Genomic DNA, 23326 nt, shown 5'->3' on the forward strand with positions numbered 1-23326 from the left:
TAATTTTTTTTTTTTGTCACAAAGTCATAATATAGTTTTCCTTCACCTTTTTTTTCTTCTACTAATTTGTATCGTCATGATTCAACGTCATGATTTCAAAATTCAGCTGACAATTTAAATGCTGCAGCAGCACCACCAGTTACTTCAATGTTTCATTTTAAAAAGGTTTTGAACTGCTAATGTGTTGATATGCTTAAAAAAAAAAGAGACTGAAAACACAGGAAGTCTTTTTTCACCATGCTGTTTAATATAGATCCTTTTACAGAGAGATGAGGGTCAAGAGCTGTGTTGCTGTGATGTCTGCACACACTCATTTTACCATTTAAAATATTATTTGACATGAAAGTATTAATAGACACTATGATACATTTACAGACAAGACTTGTTTCACTAAGTGGGTTGATGGTGACTAAACAAAGAAAATGAAAATGCTAGATGAAACATTTAAACAATTGGAATCATCATCTGGAAATAAAAAATCAAACAAAACCAGCATAGCTAAATTGTTACAATCCTGCTAAACAGATACAGATCCACTGATGTAACTCACTTTTACAGTAAGTCACAAATTGCTAGCTTCATAGATTCCTGAAAGTATTTCTATTATGAAGTAAACTTTTAAAGCTAAACATTTACCTGATGTTAAGTAACTGGAACCTGAACAGAATACAGAACATAAGCAGTACTGATGTATACAAAATCAAATCATATTTGGATGTGATATACACTTTATTAGGAACACCTGTACACCTACTTATTCATGTGGCAACTAAAGCTCCTGACCTGTATGATTTTATGCATCGCTCTGGTGTCAAACGATTGGCTGATAATCGCATGAATATAGTGTAAATAAAGTGGTCAGCGAGTGTATATTGGTAAAGAAAAACTTGCTTCCTTGGATCTAAAACATTTAAACATTGCAATTTTAGCCTAAAGTGTAATTTGAGTAATAATTCTAAGAGATCCGTCATTGTTTATCTGTGAGAATGCATCTATTACGGCACATTTTGTGATTACAAAACTACATTCTATATTAATGCTGAGCCCAGTTGATCATTGACACAAACCTTGGAACTGTCAATGCCGAAGCCTGGAAAATATGCTAAGAAATTCTCTAACCAGATCAGATGGGGAAAACAAAATCCCTTTATAAGTATGAATTTGGAGGATGATGCTCTAGCATTCAAATCAAAATAGTCTGTCAATCAACTTTCATCGAAGGAAAGAATTAACATCCAAAGCAAAGTGACTCATGAATACAAATGAATCCACATCCAGTCATGAACACACACACACACACACACACACACACAGGTTTGTTTAACAATACAAGTGAGGACATCTCATAGACGTCCATTGATTTCATAGCAGGCTAATTCTATTTTCTGTTCCCTACCCCTCAATGGTAAATGGTCTGCACTTATATAGCGCTTTTTTTAACCTTAGAGGTTACCAAAGTGCTTTACACTGTATCCCAATCACCCATTCACACACACACTCATACACCAATGGCATACACTAAACTTCAATCAGTAGATTTAAAGCTAAACATGATTTGGCCGATTTAGTAAAGTGAAACCTGTACACACGCACACACACACACACGCACATCCCCTCTCTGCTGCATGAATGTAATTACTATACAACTGTATGTAACATTAAATAGAAATATTATTACTCAAATTTATCAGCATTTAGGGCCAACATATACAACTCTGTTTATATATGGCTTCAATTAATTCAAGACAATCTTATCAAGGCCTTTTGTGACATTTCAACAAAACTTTAAAACAACATACCTTTTGTCATTTGGCCAAATAGCTAATGTTATTCACACACAATTCATTGAACAAATGGACAATGACGATTTTATTTGGAGCACAACGTCCTACTCTCTGAGTAGCTTTGTCTCAAAGACCACTTGATTTTAATTTAATCTCAGAGATATTGTCTAATAAACCAAGAGACAGAACAAACTATCCACATTCATAGCTTTGACAAACAAATAAAAAACATAAGGAACATGTATTACTTCATATCTTGTAAAGTTGTCTTTAATAAGTGCTTAGTTGGAATGAGGTGAAGAGTGCAGGGACTAGACTATAAATTAAATACATCTGTAAGCACTTGCCACCACATAAAGCACAAATCAAGACTCAAGCAGTTAAAGGAAAAAAGGATTGCCAGAAAACCCAGCAGACAGCACACACATTCTCTACAGAAATCAGCAGACTATTGGAACATTAAAACACCAAATGCAGACTACATACACTCCAAAGGGAGGTAGAAAAGCAGCTGTTCTTAATTGTTTAGACGGACAGAAAATAAGACGTGATACATAAATAACTACGGTGCATGCCAGCACAAAACAATTAGTGTTCATCTGGCTGATGATCTGGTGCACTGTTTTCAGGAGAGTCAACACATCTGTCACTGAATCAATTTTATACACATTATGAATGGAAATCAATGTGAATTTGTAAATCAAAATGTATCCAGCTGAATTCTTTCAAAATGGTGAAACCTAACCTTGAACCACAAATCCACATGTATGCATTGGCTTTTGGATAGACAGAAACACACACTCAAGTATACTTCAAGTAACTGCTTATAAAGTGAATAACAGTGCAATCAACATGTCAGTAAATGTCACCCATCCCCTTAGTGTCAGTGAACATACACAGTAAATGTCAACATGAACAAACATCACAGGGAACAAGAGTTGTGGCCAAATGTTTGGGAAAAGCTTCAAAAAATATATTTTATAAATGTATTGTAATATTTGTGTTGTGATTTTCTGTTCTTTATTTCCATTGTTTACTTGAATTTTTTATTTAAACTTCATCTACTCTACTTTTTTTATCATGTAACTTACTAGCTCAGAAACAGCATATGCTAAACCAAGCTAATGTGCTAAATGCAGTTTTCGTTAAATGACCAAAACTGAAACTTTTGAGCTAAGACTATATTTCTAGATGGTTAGAAAATCATGAACACAAACCTTGGTAAAATCAGCACATAAACAATGGAAATAATGTTAATCATTTCTGGTGAGAAAGATTTCATTACCCTACTAAAGACCTTTAACCCTGATCATTGTCTAAACGCTGAATCCATCTTACTGTTAATATATAAGATTAATTATTTAATTTCTAAAATAATGATTTAGCATCCAGATATATGGATCATTTCTAAACCAGCAACCTTTCCCAATGACTGACTTCAGCCTAGAATAAAATATCAATATTCTAATGACTCCAGATGGTCCAAGTATCATTTTTTGACTGGCTTATCTAGGACACTAGTGGTATATGCAAAGCATATAAATTGCTTAGCAGGTGCTTGCCTAGCTCCTAAGGAGAAAGACAACTGCTCAGTGTCATATAGTGTAGTCACACAGGCGAAAGTGATGGGACTTCTAACTACATCTAACTAACATACAACTAGAACAATGATGGCCATTAGTTATCCAGGTACTTTGGCTGCACTGTACACAACACAAACACTCACATAGATGTATTAATACACAAAAACGGTACACAAACCCTTTCCAGTGACAGCAAGAGTGACAATCAAAAGGATAGATCCTTTCCATCACTTATTGTGTCCCTTTACACAGAATAATGGTAATACAATTGTAATAACGGGGATCATCTAGTGTCACTAACAAAGCTGAGTCGTGTCAGTCCATCATTCAGAATACATAAACTTGCCTCCTTACTCAGGGTAGCAGTTATGGGAGAAGAGGTGAAAGTTCTAGAATGACAAGTGCGTCATACTTTCAGTTTTGGTGTGCTACTCGTTCATCCTCTTGTGTAGAGAAGTGTACAGAGGACTACAGATCCAACAGACAGCACTAATTCGGTCTCAATTCTTAAATGTTTTAACCGCCCTTCCAAACTCGCCAAGGGTGAAGAACTGGTCTCATATGTTCATTCCCCCTGGACCCCCTCCTCCTGCGGGGTAGTGCCGAAGACCTCCTCCTCGACGTAGAGAATGGAGGGCCACAGTGCAACAACCCCGCATAAGAGAACCAATATGGTACATTGGCTGACTGTCACGGTGTGTGCCCCGACACAACCATGCAACTGTGGGGACCACTGGCACAACCACTGCAAGCAAATCTACAAGGAAGTGGCGGCTCCAGTAGTTCTTTGCTGGTAAACCACACTCAGTTGACTTTGACTCATTATCTGTAGCAATCTCATCGATTTCATCATCAGCATCTGCACCTATAACATGATCCCCCATAGCCCCAGCCTCTGACAGTGCACTAGAAGGCTGAGTTGTTTGTGGGAGGGGCTCTTCTTCTTTCCCAACTGATGACTGTGCCGAGCAGGGGGAGTTGCCAGGACTTGGCAAAGGGTCTCTGCTAGGCTGAGGTGAAACCAAGTTGGTAACTGGGGATTCGGTGGTCTCTGTGGTCAGAGCTGTTGTGACGAATGGTAAAACTGGAGAGAACTCTGAAACAGTAGACTCCATGACAGAGGTCTCAGTGGTGTTCAGTGCTAGAGACACAGATCCTTTTGCAGTAGATGCAGATGGTCCCCAAGACTGCACTGCAACAACCGGAGCAGACTTAGTGGAAATAGAGTCCATGACGATTGATGCTGTGGTGGCAAATGTTGCTGTAACAGCTGATTCCATTGCAACTGATTCCAGGTCACCTCCTTCATCAGACATCCAGGTAGAGGTTGGGCTGCAGGCCTGAGAGCGGAAGGTGCGCTCAGCAATAGTGTCCAGATCAGAGTTAAAGGATGTACTGGGTCCATGAGCAGGGGATGAGGCTGGGGCATGGTCATAGTCGGTTTGAATTGCTTGCTCCCGAAGGTGGTGCAGGTATAGATGATGGTGCGATAGACAGGGATTACTAAGACTCACATTGGTCCCTGTACCGTACCCGCTACAGCAGAGTGGCACTACTCTGGGCTCGCTGTTGCAGAGCCCCTTATAGGTGGAGGAGTGTGGCAGGCGGGAGTACGCATTGAGCAGCAAGGCTGTCTCTTGAGACAGAAAAGCAGCTTCCTGAAGAAGGTCTGCCTTGCTGGCTCCTCTTACGCTTTCTCCGCAGCAAACAAACCCGCTGTCTTGCGTGCCCTCGCCTGACAAACATGGAACGTCACAACCATTTTCGTTACCGCTGCATTCCGGACCGCCCTGGTCGCTGAGCTTGGTGTAGGTAGAGCTGCGAGTTAGCGAGCGAGCTGGGGAGCCATCAGATGACTCCGCCAGACCCTCGCTGACCTCCAGCCCTGCCCCCACCAACCCTCCACCTCCTGGGGGTTCCACTGCTTTGACAGCACCGGTTTGAGCCAGCTCCATGTTCTGCAATAAAGTCTCCAGCTTGTGGTTCTGGAGGTTGATGTCTTGGAAGCACTTTTGCACCCCTGTGTCATTGTCTCCCAGACTAGAACGGACAACATCGACAACCTGTTTAAGCTGCTGGATCTCCCTGCGAGCTTCTTTCAAAGCTAACTGGGCCTCCACACGGTGGCACTCCTCCTCAATCCAGTCTTCTTGCATACGAGACAACTGAATACGCAACTCATCGATCTCAGTGTCTCTAAGGAAGGAGGGAAAAAGAAGTAGTCTGTATGATAAAAAAAACAGACAGTCAAAAGAAAAAAAAGGAATGCCAATAAGTAACAGGCAGGTGAAAGAAAGACAAGAATCATAGAAAAGAAAAGTGTGTAATTTTTTCGATCCCAGCTTAACGCTTTTGCATGTGAGTTTCTCTGGTACTGACGGATCCCCCGGGGTGAGTTCTTTAATGCATTAGTGCGTTCTGACAGTAACAGCTTTATGCTTTTATTTGGTGATTATTTTAATGTATGTAACAAAAAAATAAAGATATTGTAATGTTGAAAAGACTTTTTGAGCAGCTGATACATTATGACAGCCACTTCAGTCAATCTTTGCTGGTAAACAGCAGCATGAATGCAGATCACACCGGTTTAATCGTATGGGTCTGAGCCCAGCCTAGTGTAATCACACTGGTTTGATAATACATGCAAAGGGGTTGATGTGATGTCAAACGGTGACAAATAAAAGCCATTCGTAGGCTGATTTCCTTGAAAGGTGAAAACACTGTGGCTCTATGGCACTATTAATATTGCTCTGTTTGAGCAATTCATCACAGCAACATTGGCTTAACCAATGGTGTGAGTTTGGGGTGGGACTACCTGTTGTTTCGATCAATGGCAAAAGAAGGAAGTGTTTGGATAATTTCTTCAGAAACATCATTATTTTTGTGATTCCATTTGTTGCCACTAGTGGAACAGAGATTACAAACAGCAGCATTAATACTTCTACAATTCTTGATATTAGAAAAATGGTATCTGTCACTAAAATAAACAGCTTAGAAGTAATACATAATTATATTATACATGAGTTTGTGCATGACAAGGGAATAAATGACAAACTGAAACAGAATAAATGCAAATATTAAGCTGTTTGCAACTTCAAAGGCAGATCTGTAATTGTTGCAAGGACTGGAAATCATCTTAAAGCAGCTGCTTGTCATAGCATGGGCCCTCATGATACAAATTATGCATTTCAAAAGCCTGCATGCCTCACCTATCCTGCAGTCTGTCAATGGTCTCTTTAAGCCGTGCTCTCAGGTGTCTTATACACACTTCTTTCTGTTGCAGAGGTGTAAGGTATTGCTCGGGTGGAGGAGGCCGGATACCATGGTTATCATTGCAGGAGGTGTGTTTTAAGTTACGCCTAACATAGAAGAGAAAAGTAGGACATGCATTTCTAAGCCTATGAAAAACATACATGATCAAAGGAGATTCTGTTCATCAAAGTGTCATTGATTTAAAGGTAAGGCGTATCTCACCTATGGGTTGGGCTTCCATCACTGCCCCTGCATGATCCTGAATTGCTACTGCTACTGAGAGAGGCATTTCCATACGGATCACGGTTACTAACAGGTGCTGGACTCCGTCTGTAGCATAACAAAATCATGTTACAGCAGAACACAACACTGGGCAGGTACAAATACAAGACTGACACAAACATACAAGCACATGAACCAATAAAATGCGATCATGAACAAACGTGCCCACCAATAATACAAAATGACTAACATGCTACTATACACAGAGTCAACAGTCCTAATGTGGGAAGTTCACACATTGTACTGGAGCCTGCATCTTTTATAAACACAAACAATAAGCAAATAGATGTTGTGTAAAACTGGCACAAATTGCAAAGGAATACAGACAGTTATACTGTGTGCTGAAAGAGACAGATGACAAAATGTTTTAACCTTAAATATCCTTCAATGATCAATTATGAGGCAGAAACAAAAGCAAGGCAAAATATCTGATTAAACAGAAACAGACAGCAGTATTAGAGCCAGTATGCTGATTAAAGCCTAGATTCACTTTCCACACCACAGACATTTAGTCATCAATCTACTAATTGTAATTTTGACACAACATTTTTAGCTTTTAAGGTCCAATTAAATAGCTGAAAGCTTGAAGGCCCCATGAAATGGCTTGATGAGCACAGTTTCCTGTGTGTATATATCTCCTATTGAAACAGGAAGTTATGTTATTGTGTGGCTTTCATAATGTCAGTCATGATTTGCTACTTGCCAGTAGGTTTCAGTAAATTCTCATTTAAGAGAGCATCTTTACAGAGACAAAATCTGTTTAATGCAGCATTAGTCGAAAATATTTGTATCTGTTGTCCTGGCCGAGAAAGAGTGTAAACTCTATATGCATTTATCGTCTAAAGTTTTTATTTTGTCATTGTACACAAGCATATACAGATATAGTGTTGTCCATTATGAGCATTAATTTTGCGAGTATCAACAGCACCCCCCCCCCCTTTACATGGCGCCCTTATGTATTATACCTTGCATATATGTTTTTTGCGCCTGGTAGTACAAAATTAAATAAATGTATTATCATCTAATACTAAGTCCTTTAATTAATAAATGGCGATGAGGCACAATGTTGATTTCAATATTAAGTTCAAGTGGGAATGCAACGCAATCATACATTGCCATACAGGGTGATTGAACTTGTGGTTATTAAATCTGTAGCAAGCACCTAGTTACACATTAGTAACTTGCTTGCTATCCAGAAAAAATATGCATACTATTGTTGTAGCCTAGTAGCTAGCACAATAAAATTAGTCTAGCTTTACTTTAAAATTAGCCTCAACAATAGCCTATAAACTTGTAATTAAAAGAACAACAATAACGTTTGTTTATTGTTTAACCCGTTTTTGTAATGTAATTCAATACAGTGATAATTCCGTATATTGCGGAATCTTCAGCAATTATCTTGGCGTGAAAATTTGATACGTCACATGCCTATATTCAGTAGATGGGTTCAAAGTGAACACACATTAAATCTAATTTTCATTTCATGGTTCATTTCAGTGGAATTTTAAAGTGTTGTGGTCAAAGAGCTTGAATCTATGCTCAAAACAATGCCACACAAAGAACAACGAGAAGTGACAGAACTGAGGAGAGACAGTGGGGTGATGGAGCGCTGACCGACAGTGGTGTTCCGGGGACTTTGGTGTCAGAAATCCTCTGCTCTGTCTCATAGAGACCATAATGCCTGACTCCATGGGTGTGTAGTCTAGCTCTATAAACCTGCAATAGTCAAAACTGACCCACACACAAGAAGGCATCATTACACAGGGCAGCACACACAGCTTCCTAAGCCTAAATTCTGTCATTATATGATACTTTAATAATTTGCATTGTGGATGAAGCTGGCTTCATTTTGACATGTTGTAAATCAGCTTTGAGATCTGACAGACTAGACAGACTGTCTGACTTCACTGTGATCCCAATTATTAGGCAAACTGTATTTCACAGGATTAATTTTATTGTTGAACAAACACAATGCTCTCAGTCAATCCAAAATGTTACTGAACCTCAACCCTGAATATTAACAAAGAAAATGGTGAGTTTTATGTTTCTCAGGGGAGCATATAAGTGTGCACAATTATTAGGCAACTATTAGTGTGCACAATTATTAGCCAGGGCTGGACTGGGAATAGAAATCTGGCCAGGATTTTACATGGCAACTGACCCATCTGTTGAGCGGGAGGAGTGTTCGCTGAGGGTGTTCACCCCTGAACGGCCCAAAAGTGCATCGGCCCTCCAGGAAAATGCCCAGTATGTCAGATTACCAGTGCTGCCCTGGGTGCAACAAATAAGTAACACAAAATAACAATTAAAAAACATTTCTGGCCTTTCATAAATATTCAGTGACCAAAATAGCCACCCTTCTTTTCAATAACTGCCATGAGCCTTCCATCAATGGAGTCTGTCAGTTTCTTGATCGGTTCACGATCAACAAGCAGCAACTACAGCCTCCCAAATGCTGTTCAAAGAGCCGTATTGTCTTCCCTCACTGTAAATCTCACATTTGAGAAGGGCCCACAAGTTCTCAGTAGGATTTAAGTCAGGTGAGAAAGGGGCCAAGTCATTATTTGGGCATCTTTGAGGCCCTTGCTGTCTACACAAGCAGTGGAGTACTTGGATGCATGTGATGGAGCATTGTCCTGCATAAAGATCATGGCCTTCTTGAATGCTGCAAACTTCTTCCTTTACTACTGCTTGAAGAAAGTACTTTCCAGAAACTGGCAGTAGGTTTGAGAGTTGAGTTTCAGTCCATCTTCAACTTGAAATGGTCCAACTACCTCATCCTTAATGATAGCAGCCCATACTAGTACCCTTACTCAACCTTGCTGGCGCCTGACTCGAAGTGGTGCCCTGTGTGCATTAGTGATCCAGCCACAGGCCCATCCATCTGCTCCATCAAGAGTCACTCTCATTTCATCTGTCCCTAAAACCTTTGAAAAATCTGTCTTCAGGTATTTCTTTGCCCAATCTTGATGCGTCAACTTGTGAATCTTGTTCAGTGGTGGTCGTGTTTCAGCCTTCATGACCTTGCCCAGGTCTCTGAGCACATGCCACCTTGTACTTCTGGACACACCAGGTAGGTTGCAGTTCTGGGATATGTTTAGATCTGGATATTGGGTTCCTAGTAGCGTCACGTTTAACTCTTCTAAAGTCTTTTGCAATTCATTTGCACCTTTTATTCTCCTGACTATTCGCAACAAAACATTTGATTGTCCGGTGGTCACGCCTTAATAGTTTAGCTATTTCAAGAGTTTTGCATTCATCTACAAGACATTTTACATTATTTGACTTCTCAGTGTCAGTTAAATCTCTTTTTTGGCCCATTTTACCTGAGGTAATGAAGCTGCCTAATAATTATGCACACCTTGATATAAGGTGTTAGTCACTTTCGGCACACCCATCCTCATGACACAAATACATACCACCTGAAAATTATTGAATCCAATAAGCATTCAAGTTTATAGGGGTTGGAGTTGGAAAATGTGCATGGAAATAATAAGATCAGAATACTCACTTTCCTAATAATTGGGTATGCAGTGTAATTAACACTGCAGTCAGTAGCCAGTGGATAAAAGTGATCAAGATAAAAGGAGCTTCTTATAATTAATTCAGGTTGCCAAAAACACTAGCACAGGGCTGGTAGGATTAGAGCCGTTTGGCACACTTTATTCTCTTATTAAGAGAAAAAATAAACCAAAGACAGCTGGACGTATTGTACAAAGGCTAATCAGATTCGGTGTGACCGTATTATACCATTTCCTTCATCTATACTGGCATTAAATGCCACTTATATATAAAAGGGACAATAAGTCCTGAATATAGCCCTTCTGAACATGCAGTTTCATGCTGTATTGTTCAGGGAAAGTACCTATTTCACAAAGCCTTTCCAAATTCATTACATTTAAACAAAATACCATGCGATCACCTGTCATATTCTAGGAGTAATGGATTAAGGGATAGCTTAGAGTGTAATGACTCTTTAATCCCCCAGAAACATTCTCTCTTTGGAAAATTAAGTTTTGGGTTTGAATGAAAGCATTTCCTTGTCAGGTGTTGCAGAGTGGTGCAATTTGAGGTGGGATCACACTTTGAAGCTAGTGATACTTTGGCACCAGCCTGATATACAGAAGTGTGTTAGTTCCTTCCTGTGTCAATTCCAAAATCTACCAACAGCCTTGTCAATGGATAATAAACCATTTCTGTTTTAAAAATAATTTTGTGGTTCATTTTGAGTACATATCAGTATCAGAATTCACATTGGTTGACCACTATTTACAGCTTCAACACAGATAATTGGTGGCTGTTTAAAAAAAATCAAAGCATTATCAAACAGAAACAAAATTCATACAATTATTAATCAGCAACAATAATTGGTACAGATAAGGTTCCTGTTATTGTAGTATGAAAGTCTATATGCATTAGTTGGTAAAACTATATAAAATACCATAGTGTACTCATGGAGACAGTTGGTTAAAATATAATTTCATCAATATATACGAGACTTTTTAGGACATCCCGTAAAATATAATTGCATAAAAACACACATTGAGAGTGACAAACCACCTTAAATACTGTCCACCAGGACCACCATTGGTGGTCTGTAAAGTGGTTGCTGAACTGCCCTAACCATGAAAGCAAGCAGGTCATGGTTAAGCTGAGAGCAAAACAGAGGAAAGAAAAGCATATTGAAAAAGCTGAAGCATGCTTGTAGAGAGGGAGTAGGAAGGCAGGCAAGGCAGAAAAAGAAAACAGCAGCCAGTATAGTTGGACAAAATTGGGAAGATTATCATGTGTCCAGTGAGATGAACTAATTAAGGAAAAGTCAGGTAATGCAGTGTAGTGAATATAATGCTATTTTATGTGCCTTTGAAGTAATTTATTATAATTTACCTAGATTAATGCCATACACACTCAATAGAATCGCAAATGGGACAATACTGCATTCATTGTAAGTCTCACAGATTCTAAATTCTACTAGTCAAATTGTTTCTTAAGGGACAATTTCCCATTTAGAGACTGACAATCTTGTGTGACTCCAATCCATTAGCTCTTTCTCCAAGCTTCAAAGACCTGAGAGCTGAGCACAATCACCAGAACTGTGTCAACAAACACAATTCATACTCCCAGATACTCAACAGAAACATTCATTACGTTTATTGTCGAAGTTATAGTACAGCGGATTTGGTGTAATCGAGCTACAGTCTTTATCTGTCAGTCCGGGTATATAAATTATGACATAATGTTAGGGCTGCCCCCGACCAAAGAATTTCCTAGTCAACTACTAGGTGTTAATTTAAGCCATTAGTCGATGTTATAAGTAACATTGCCAACACTGTTCTACATTACAGAGAAATACTAAACCATAATAATTAAAATATAAATTTTACAAGCGCATGCACAAAGCGAGCCGCAGTAACAACGGCAAAAGCGGAAGTTATTCAGAAAAACAAGCAAGGAGACTGTCTGAACATTTTGTTAATTTATAGAGAGAAATGCACATTAGGGTTGTGCCGACAGACGATGATCTCGGGGATTGAAGATGGTCAGAGTGATCACCCATTACATTCCCATTAATCTATAACATTATTATTATTAGGCTATTATTATTATCAAATTAATATTAAAAATAATTTGCCCATAGACACACAGACACACGCTTGAAGAAACTCACTTTATTATATTATTAAGATCAGATGACATGCGTCTATGCGCATACATGTTTATATGGAGGCATGCAGACTCGTGGAACACGCGCATGTAAAAGGTTCTCACACTTTCTTTGTTTCTGTCTTCTGAATTTTTTTTTCTTTGCAAGAACAGTATCATATATGAGTGCTGCAAATGACCTCAGACATCTCAGCTCAGGTGTTTTGAGTTCAGTTCACAGAGCAGTTCATTGTGACCACAACTCTGCAGCCTATACATCTGTGATTACAAATTTTTACATTTCTAATTGTTTTTATGTCTTCATTTGTGTAAGTAATTTTCCGCCTGCATGTTTAGACGGATACTTGTCTGACAGTAAATGGAAGGTTTTATATATATATATATATATATATACCTAAAAGGAGTTCCCATCTATGTTGGGGACTTATTGTCTGATTTTCTTTATTATTAAGTCATCAATTTCAAAAACGTTTTTTTTTTTTTTTATTATTATCAAATTTTAGTTTTTAATTAAATAAATTCATATGGTGGCACAATTATATTTTTGTCTACAAAACTAATTTCAAACATTTAAGCATATGCTTTCAGATCAAAAGGTTTTTACGATCATAAGAAACATTTCAGTCAAAAGTTTTGACTAGTAGTGTATATCCAATATCCAATTACATAAATACATACATATATATATATATCGTATATATCGTGAAGGAGGGAACAAAACAAATGTATTCACACACATGATGTATGTTCCTGGACAATGAAATACCTGACCCCTAGAGAACGCACAGATGAAGCAGGTTCTCTGCCAGAGAGATGTTGACAACTGTTAATTGCACTTCATTTTTTTCCAGTTTCATTTGAATATTTGATTAAAATAAAAAAATAAAATTAAGTTCAAAGTTTGAAATCAAGGTTTCTTGCTTTATTGTGTATGCATAACCCTAACCCTGCTTAACGAAAATTACCCCACAGTACCATCTAGCATCCAGCCAGTGGTAATACCGGTTTTCCTCGGTTTCCTGTGGAGTTTTTTTCTTCTGCGACCAACCGATCAGTCAAAACTTGGTCAACCAAGTCCCTTCTCATCCACTAAGGTTTGGTTGACTATCAGGGGGCAGCCCTACATAATGTGTAATAGAATATTTGAATATTTCAACAGTTGATGTAGTGTTAAAGAGGCTGTCTTTCGGAGCATATATGCAATACCAAGGCCAGTTGTGAACTGATTAACAAGCGTACATACTGGACAAAGTTCAGCTACGATTACAAGTCTGTTAGTCTAGTATGATTTCAGTCAGGCTAAAGCATTTACATTGCATTTTAAAAAGACAAATTGTTGCTTTAGTCCAAATGAATTCAAACTTTAAAAGTGCATGTAAACAAGTGTTAGTGGGTAGTGGTCTGGTTTAAGATTGGGGCTGAGTGTGTACGCCTAATGCAGAAGTGTGTTCTTCTAGTCATGTCCTACTGTAGTGTACTGAATCAGAGTCTCACACAGGGGAAGCAGTGGGAGACGACACCATTTGTTTCAAGCGATGCTTAGGCTGTAGGGCCTTCAGCAGGTTGAATCTGAGGAAACAGAGATGAGACAGAGGCACAGAGCTGGGCTCTAATGCAATATTACAAGAAAGCAAGCAAGCACGAAAAAAGAAACAAAGAAAGGATGGAAGAAATGAATAAAAGAAAGAAGGAAGGAAGGGTAGGAGAGAAGGAAGGAGAGAAGGTGGAAAGGATTCAAGGAAGGAGTGAAGAAAGTAGAGAAGGAAGGAAATTATGGAAGGAAAGGTAGGAAAGAAAGAAGGAAAAGGAGGAAGCAAGGAAGGAAGGAGAGAAGAACGGAATACAGGTAAAGGTTGGAAGTAAGGGAAGAAGTAATGAAGGAAGGTAGGAAGAAAGGATATGAAGGAAAGGAAAGAAGGAAGGAGAGAAGGAAGGAAATGTAGGTAGGAAGGAAGGTTGGAAGGAAAAGAAGGAGAGAAGGAAGACAGATAAAAGAGGGAAGGAAGATAAACTTTGACCCGGTACTGTCTTCCATCTGTCTATATTTATTTCTAGAATATGATACCTACTGTATAGCTGTTACATTTATATCCTGCAATAGCAATGTGCTTATAAAGATTCTGTACTTGCCATTCAAGCAGTTTTTTATACAACCAGGCATTTGTTGGGTGAACTAAATCTTGACAAAAGACAGAAATTGAAAGAGCTAAACAGACAGCAGGATGGGTTAGATTTCATAGCATCAAACAAAACATTTTGAATGACAAAAGAAATGTGCCTTACTTGTGTGTTCCAGAACCAGATCTTTTATTTGCAGGCGAAGACATGGAGTCAGCAGCCGTCTCCCTTTTTCTCCTTATTCAGCTGGATCTCTTGATCTGTCTTTCCCTCTCAACACAGCCTCAAATGCTCAGCTGCAGCCAGTCTGAATAAAGTACAAGAAAAGATCAGTTTCACAAAAGAAAATCAAACTCATAAACTCATCTTACTTGCACTACTAGTCAAAGGTTTGGACTCAGTTGACTGTATTTTTTTCTCATGATCTTAACCTTTTAATCCAAATGCTTATTCTTGAATGCTAGAAATTATTTTGTAAACAAATAAAAATTGTTCCCATGTATTAATGTATGAGCTGAAGTGGATAGTGAAGGTAAAGCAGCCAACAAGTGTCAAGGGACCTACTTCAGTACGGTTTATAATCCCAAGTGGCACTTCATGAAGTTAGTTGAGAAAATGCCAAGAGTGTGCAGAACTGTAAACTAGACAAATGGTGGCTACTTTGAAGAAGTGCTAAAATACAAGAAATATATATATATTTTTCTGTCAGTACATAATTCCCATACTTTTGTGGCATTTAATAGTTTTGAAATGAACGTTAGAATGTCTCTACTTAATGTAATTGACCTCTTCACTCTGAGAGCTGGAAACAGCAGTGCACGTTGAGCTCTAATATATTTAGCTTTGTGCACAGACTAGCAGGTCACTGACTCTTCGCTGGTCAACAGTGATAATAGAGCTTTAGCTTTTACATTCAGCCAAAAGAGCTACAGTCATTATTATATTTGCATAATAGCTATTTTGAGAGAAAAAGACAAACAAGGGAATGAGACATGGAAGGTGAGGGTAAGAGGGGATTATTGACCTGAATAATTAAACACACCAGTTGGCACGGCTCAGTATCAGCAACATTGCACAACAATCTGAAGCCATTATTCCCCCTCTATAAATTCAACCATAATAATCAATTATGTACTTATTAATGACAACACCTTTCCAATAAGATGTCTTTTGGCATGTGGCTTCTTTAGGTTTCTCTTTTAAATTCTTCATACACTGTAAAATATGTTTTCAACATTATGCTATGGCATCTTTGTTTTCTTATCACAATAATTTCTATCACTTCTACTCAATTCTGTCAAGCCACACGTTTGGTCACAAGACGCAATGAGAACCAATGAGGTTTGATGTTACTGACGTAGGTGGATTATTTGATTTAAGCACAGCCAGCCTGATCTCATGAAATTTAAAAGGGAAAATGGCAAAATATTTGCAAACCAAAGTTACATGCTTCGTTATACTTTAGGGTGCAGTTTCCCAGTGAAATGTCCAGCGGGGGGCACCAAAAGCGAGTGAAATGATGTTGTAATCAGACAAGGTTTTTAGGGTGAATATTAGATGGATGTTTTAATGAGTAAAACGGACCTCCCTAACCTAAAACTTTAACCTAAACCTAACCAATAGTGTCTTAAAAGATAAATGAGACATCTTACCCTAAACAAACACCTAAACCTAACCTATACAAAAGCAAATTTGACTTGAATAGCACATTTACTGAAGCAACCATGTCATTTAGCTTCACTTTCACTTTTGTCTCAAGAGTCCTTGGCTGGGCTTGAGGCTCGGTTTCTGAGTCCAAAGTCCAACACTCTATCAGGTGATCTAGAGCGAATCTAATGATGTTGGACATAAGTGTGTAAATGTAGGTGGGTCTGTAATACAAGCATTAAAATGTATCCTTTTTCAAATAATGCATTAGTAAAAGTCTGTTGATATAATAACATAGCAGGGTGTAACAGAGTGAAAAATATGCGTTTATAAACAGCCATAGTGCCCTTGATATGTGTGTGCAACATAGATGTGGCACCTCTAGTTTTAATTTCACCAGGATACTGCAGCAAAAATGTAGAAATCACATAAAAATCAGTTTGCAAAAATGTAGTAATATTAAGGTTCATTCTATAAGACTAGGTTGCAAATAATAACTTAAATTTAATTCTGTTCATTGCACAAATTAATCGTATGTCAGAGGACTTGGAACATAGTGCACAAGACGTTTTGATTACTTTTACTGTGGTTGCATGGTGTGCACTGTGTGGTATTTCAAGCTTCACAGACTAAAGTCACTATTTACTTACAGGATGGCAAATCAAATTTCAAATCAAATTTTTGGTACAATGGATGAGAGTAAGTCATATGGGTTTGAGATGGCATGACGGTGATAAAATGAATAAATAATTTTTGGTTTTAGTTTTCTTTTACTTTAGTTTAATTTTAGTGAGCTGATTATTTTACAGTGTGGGTTTAGTAAGACAAAAGTTTCATGGGTTCGGTTGGTTGACAAAAATTAACAAAACTACCAAGCAGCTTTCGCTGGAAAATGTGCAACCACTGAGTCAGTATCTGGACAGTGTTGTTGCCCTCTGGTGCAGTGTGAGTCATTATGTAGATTGCAGCTGATAAACCTGAATGTTTGAAAAAACAAACATTCTATCTGTTTGAAATTTGCACCAATGCAGAAGCATAGAGTCTTAGTTTCTCCAATGTCCACAGTAAAAATTGTCATAAAATCCTCAACTGCTAACCATATATGGTTAGGTGATTCATGATTTGAATATTTAGATGACCCATTAAGAAAAGGGGTCAGACCCTAATATATGGCTCTCAAGTATTTGTACAGTATACAATACATAACTGGATTGTGTGTAATTGCCAGCAAGGTGTCAGCAGAATTTAGTATGCAATCTGGTAATGTTATTTTTTTTTTTTTTGGATCTTGTGTGTGGCACTTACTATATACACTTACTATAGGATGTCATTAGAAGATGAGGGAAATGGAGCATGAAGGTGAGCAAATTATTCAACAATCTAGAAAACAGGGATTTGTTTGTCAATTTGAGACCTTGGTGGTGGTAATTATGCTTACTGCAGTGCCATATAACAATTAGAGGAGACCTAGAATGTCAAAACAAATTAAATATAAATAATTACAAAAGGCTTCTTCATTATTCAATGAGCTTGAAAACTACAAAGTCTGATTCACAGCATGTGTGCTTTGCTTGATATAGTGGTGCAATTATTAAAAGAATATATTAGATCATAATAGTGCTAAAATGGTTGGCAAATGGGTGCTTATATCAGTGTTTCCCAACCTTTTTTCTGCCACAGTACTTTTTAATGACAAAAAAAACTTCTACGCACACCACTATCCCACAAAGCCTAACCATCGTCAATATTTTTCCTTTTCAAGATCTGGTCCATGTTAAAAAAAACATGCTACTAGTCTTAGTAGCATGTTTACTTTTAAATGTTTGAAATTCAGCTATGCAAAAAACAAACAAACAAACAATAAAAAGTCACAAAGGTAGGCTACGCTGTGTGAGATCACCGGTGGCAAGAGCGCTAAATGGATCATAAAAAAACAACACATTTCTTCTTTTCTAATTTGTAGATTTGTTCTTGCAATGCCACAACAAATGACAGGGATGCAAACTCATGAGGGGTGAAAACGTTAAGACAATCACTGGTCCATGAACAATTTTTCAGGGGATATTTGTTTTTAAGAATAAACTAAAAGCACCAATTCCAGCTTTTTTGTGATTCAACTTTATTCAAGTTTAAAATTTGCAGAATTAGCAGCAAAATAAAGAGTATTTTGGTGAGGCTTGCTTCTGTTTCACAAATGTGTTTAATTTTATCAACTGATTAGTTCAGTGACCCTTTCTGGAAACGTCACTAGGTGGGGAGAAATGAGCGTCTTATGAGCTATGAGTGAGTCAGTGAATCATTTTCAGTCGTTCATGACCAAAATCTACCAAGAGACTTTATAGTGTTTAAGCATTAAAAGAACAAAGCAGATCTATAGTCTTCCTTCAGTCTGCGCAATATTTTACATCCAATAATAGTGAGTTTCAATGACGTTTCAATAACGTCCTTTCCTTATCCTTTATTAAAACTTGCATGTCTACAAATCTACTGACTTCAGAATAAGAATTATAAACACAAAGCAGATCTACAGTATCATTTTCCTACAGTATTTAAACCGCTGAGCATGACTTTATCAGAAAGGACCACAATAATAGACAAATAATAATCATTTTGAGTTTCAATAATGTTCTTTCATTGTAAAGCGCATTTCACATGAGTTGAGTCGAGGCGTCAATGCACCGTTCAATGCCAGCGTCAAGCACCGCATCGCCCTCCACATGTCAAGAGTAGCAGAAAGCGTCACAGAGGGGCAATTTTACGAGTTTGCCATGAAAAAAGTGGGAAGTGTGTATTATTAGTACTTTAGAGACATATGCAAAGCCATTTGTTTGTTTCCTTAATTTAGCTAAAATTACTGTTCTTAAAATTGCTAAATGATCCATTAGAGATGTACTGGGACTAAAAACAGCCAGAACAGGGCAATGGTGACACCAAATGGAAATATCAGCTGATAATTCTGCTTCTGAAAATACAAAATAATGTTAGATACATATGCGTCCCATCTCCACGATGCACATAGTCAAATGTTTTAACCGTGATGCATCATCCCACGATAAACTGTTAAACCTCTAATTTCTTACACACACCTAGCATTTCGCTTCAGAATACATAAATTAATCCACTGGAGTTGTATGGATTACTTTTATGCTGCCTTTATGTGTTTTTTGGAGCTTTAGAAATGTGGCACTCATTCATACTAAAAATATATTCTTCTAAAAATTGTTTGTGTTCTGCTCAAGAAAGAAAGTCATACACATCTGGAATGGCATCAGTGTGAGTAAACAATGAGAGAATAATCATTTTTGGGTGATCTATCCCTTTAAGATTTACATATAATAGGAGCAAGACTAGACACAAGAAGCAATCAGAAGAACTAAGAGATTATGAAGTAATTCGTCAAGTCATCCCTTATGAGCCGTAAGAGAGCCATGATCACTCATCAATGGACATAGCTGAATGTGTCCAGTGTGGATGGATGAATGCAGTGTAGCTAATAAAGCATGCATGCTCCAAAGTGAATGAACAGCACAGTATGGAATTCAGAAAATGTTCTGCATGTGGTTTGATGAAGTGTCTGCAAATTTAGGTGTAATCAATGCAATCAGCTAAAGTGGACCTATACAAAACAGTAGATACTTCAACAGCAATTACAATAAGGGAACCAGACATCCAGTATATTAAAGGGATAACCTGCAATGGCTCTATATTTACTGCCTGCACACATACAGAGTGAAATATAATTAAACATTAAAAGGACAGTTCACTTAAAATGAAAGTTTTCTCATAATTTGCTCACACTCATGCCATCCCAGATGTGTATAACTTTCTTTCTTCTGCTGAATGCAAATGAAGATATTTAGATAAATATCACTGTTGGTTGCAAATGGGGCACAAAAGGCAGCATAATAGTAACCCATAAGACACCAGTGTTTAAATCCATGTCTTCTGAAGCGATATGAACAGTTTTGGGTTAGAAAAGTCCAATGTAACTTATTGTTTACTGTCCATCTTGCCATTCCCTGTTCTCACCCAAAACCGAATGGATCACTTCAGAAGACATGGATTAAACCACTGGAGAATTATGGATTACTTTTATGCTGCCTTTATTTGCTTTTTGGAACTTCAAAGTTTTGGTCAGCATTGTATGGACCTACAGAGCTGAAATATTCTTCAAAAAAACCTTAATTTATAATTAGCATTAGAAAGAAAATCATACACATCTGGGATAACATGAGGGTGATTAAATGGTAGAATTGTAATTTTTGGGTGAACTATCACTTTTAGAGGCAAACGCACATGTGGCTTTCAAGTTGAAACCATTGTGGTAGGAAAAGATTTGGAAAATTAGGTTGTATGCTTAGAGGATATGACAGAGTCACCATGGAGACAGCAATTCAGCCACTATTCTAGAAGGTGAGCTCCACAAGTGGTGTGATTGGCTTACTTTGCTTGTGTGTATGTGGTGAGACAGACAACATGGTGACATTACACTATGGCAAGGCAAGCAAGGCTCACAGTGCAATACGGATAAAGCTCAGAGGAGTCAAACAACATCCCGGGAAATGAAGGGAGTGATAATTGTTGAGATGCCAAAGGCAGTAAAGAGATTAATAGTGATCCTCATTGAGACGTGGAAATATTGCTTATATGTGAACTTGCTTTGCAGTGATAAAGACAGCAAATGATTATCAATCTAGGGCCACCAAAATCTTCTTTTAAGCACACTTTCTCCGCAATCTGCAAGTCCTTATGGAGATGCAAGGTCATCCTGCACCATAGGCCGTTCAACATAAAAAAAAAAACACTGTCTCTGTCACGACTCACAGCTTAAGAGAGTTGCTGAAACCCAATCCGACATTAAAGCAGTTTAGCAAGACTAGGGAACCGAAAATAATATTCAATTATAAAAAAATTAAAAACAAACCGCTCCAGATTAAAATAACATGAAGGCGCAATATTGGCAAAACAAAAACAAACGCAAGATGCACACGCATGCTCGATGCAGGAAAACATCTGCTCTGTGTACACAGACCTAAAGACCGAAACCCAATCTTACGGTGCAAACATTTACCGTGCAAATGTTAGAAATCGATTTACTTCCAGATATCATATCCACCGGTTACCTGGCACGTCACAGTCCTTGGCGTGTCCTACACACGCTGGAAATGTAGGAGTCTTTCGCTGCAGATGCATCACGATTTGCACGTCACGTTACAACGCAAAAATAAAATGTTCTCACCTGGTTGCCACCTTCCAGCTAGAATCTGCTTGATCTTCATAAAACCTGCGGTGTTTTGTCGTGTTTACCATGGTACTCGTCCCCGTCAAGGACTCCGCCGCAGCGGTGCACCGCTGCTTGGGAGGGCGAGTCGACGGGGCGGGTGAGGTGATTCTGGCGCTTGAGGATTGTTTGAGAGACCCGTGAAGGAAGACGAGAGAGGCGAGATGTGAGCAGACGCGTAATTTTACGATGATCTCCTTAAAGGGCACCGCAACACTTGAGTTGTGAGGACAAGACCAGAGAATTGGTGTTTCTAGAAATGGTAATGAGTCAAAAATGCAGTTTTACACAGGCAAAATGTTTTAAATAGTGAAAGATTACATTTTATTTTGAGATGAAGTAGATTTTTTTCATAGTAGGCCATATTACATTTTTGTCAAGAATGAAAACGAGGCTGTGCACCAGAGCTGGTAATGCCTCCTATACACACTACACGACTTTCAAAGACGTCTGATTGTGGTACAGTTCATATTACACAACTGTCTGTCTTTTCATGGAATTCTTAGGGTTTTTAAATCACTATTGACAAATCCCCAATCCCTGGACTCCAAATTACATTTCACAACAGAGTACAAGTGAGAAGTGATACGAGATACGAGATACGAAAACAAATAGATGATCATATGTTATACATTTTAGAATATGATGTGTATGTTTTTAATCGCCTTTAAATAATGTGTAAAGACATAATTTTATTGGTTACAATATGAAAAAGTACCTCCTACTGAAAAATCGACCTATTTGTTAACTGACTATCCAAGAGAATTGGCATTTTCTCTCCAACTCTTCTCTTTCTCCAGTTCAGTTCAAATGAAACATCAAATATACATTCTAGATATCTCGCTGACATCAGCGACACAACGGCGCTTCCCTCAAATGCGTCTTTGATAATTCATACATTGCATTGTAGCTCAAGGGGGCGAGCTCCGATTTGCCTATGATTTTGGGCTTTTGTCGGCAATCTCCACAAAACAGTCAGCGAGTGAAAATCGGGGCTAAAATCGTGTAGTGTAAACTCAGCATAAGATGCGATGCTTGGGGTGCATTGGCATGTGACATGTCCCCGTCACTTTCAATAATTAAAATTTAGTTCCCTGCACTTTACGCTGTGTCTTGCATACAGCAAATTTCTAAATGTGTAAATGCAAAAATTAAACTTCACTGGTCATTCATGTAATTAATTTGATAAAAATGTTGAATCAATTGACAGCCCTAAATATATTTATCTTATATATTTATGTTTGTCTTGCGCTATAAATTCTGTTGGGGGGCATTTTGATCTTTAGGGTTGGCAAGTGGTTTCTTGCCAATCTCTTTTCATTAGACCAGGAGGGTTGTCAGAAGTTTCACAATGAAAATATAGGGGAGCAAAGCCCCCCCTTAGCCCCCACATTTGCATTTTATTATGACATTTTTTGGGAAATTAGGCACCTATATATTTCCGCCTTTGGAATTCACCACATTAGTAATCCTGATCAAAGGGACCCTCAAAATAACCACAACAAATAAAAAAATAACAAGCACAGATTTTCCAGGCATTACATACCCAATGGACTGTAGTTTGTTGCAAACCACATACGGTATCATATATCTGACTGGCTTAAAGGAAACGAATCGGTTACCTAACGTAACCTCGGTTCTCTCTAGATGAGGGAACGAGTATTGCGTAAGCTAGCTTACGCTACGGGAAAGATTCATCTTTTCTGAGATATTGA

At 38.1% G+C, this 23326-nt stretch overlaps 1 protein-coding gene across 2 annotated transcripts; it reads right to left on the reverse strand.

The window, feature by feature from the left end:
* Positions 1–67: 67 nt before the first annotated feature.
* Positions 68–21716, reverse strand: LOC127618974 (syntaphilin-like). Of its 2 annotated transcripts, XM_052091680.1 has the most exons (6): positions 21570–21716; positions 14849–14990; positions 8516–8632; positions 6842–6949; positions 6577–6726; positions 68–5563 (listed from the first exon to the last, which is right to left on the reverse strand). In XM_052091680.1, the coding sequence occupies exons 2-6, from the start codon at positions 14890–14892 to the stop codon at positions 3925–3927; spliced, it is 2058 nt and encodes a 685-aa protein (XP_051947640.1). In that variant the 5' UTR covers positions 14893–14990; positions 21570–21716; the 3' UTR covers positions 68–3924. The 2 variants fall into 2 exon arrangements, with proteins under 2 accessions (XP_051947640.1, XP_051947641.1); XM_052091681.1 differs by lacking the exons at positions 14849–14990; positions 21570–21716 and adding an exon at positions 14060–14080.
* Positions 21717–23326: the final 1610 nt, after the last annotated feature.

Source organism: Xyrauchen texanus, chromosome 25, assembly GCF_025860055.1.
Source record: "Xyrauchen texanus isolate HMW12.3.18 chromosome 25, RBS_HiC_50CHRs, whole genome shotgun sequence".
Classification (NCBI taxonomy): Eukaryota; Metazoa; Chordata; class Actinopteri; order Cypriniformes; family Catostomidae; genus Xyrauchen; species Xyrauchen texanus.

What these genes read in the sequence shown, in the direction of transcription:
- LOC127618974 (XM_052091680.1), bottom strand. Translation starts at nt 14,892, where the DNA reads ATGTCTTCGCCTGCAAATAAAAGATCTGGTTCTGGAACACACAA. An exon ending in TCCCCGGAACACCACTGTCG is followed by an intron (nt 6,950 to 8,515) that starts GTCAGCGCTCCA and finishes GTTATGCTACAG; the next exon opens with ACGGAGTCCAGCACCTGTTA. An exon ending in GATGGAAGCCCAACCCATAG is followed by an intron (nt 6,727 to 6,841) that starts GTGAGATACGCC and finishes CTTCTATGTTAG; the next exon opens with GCGTAACTTAAAACACACCT.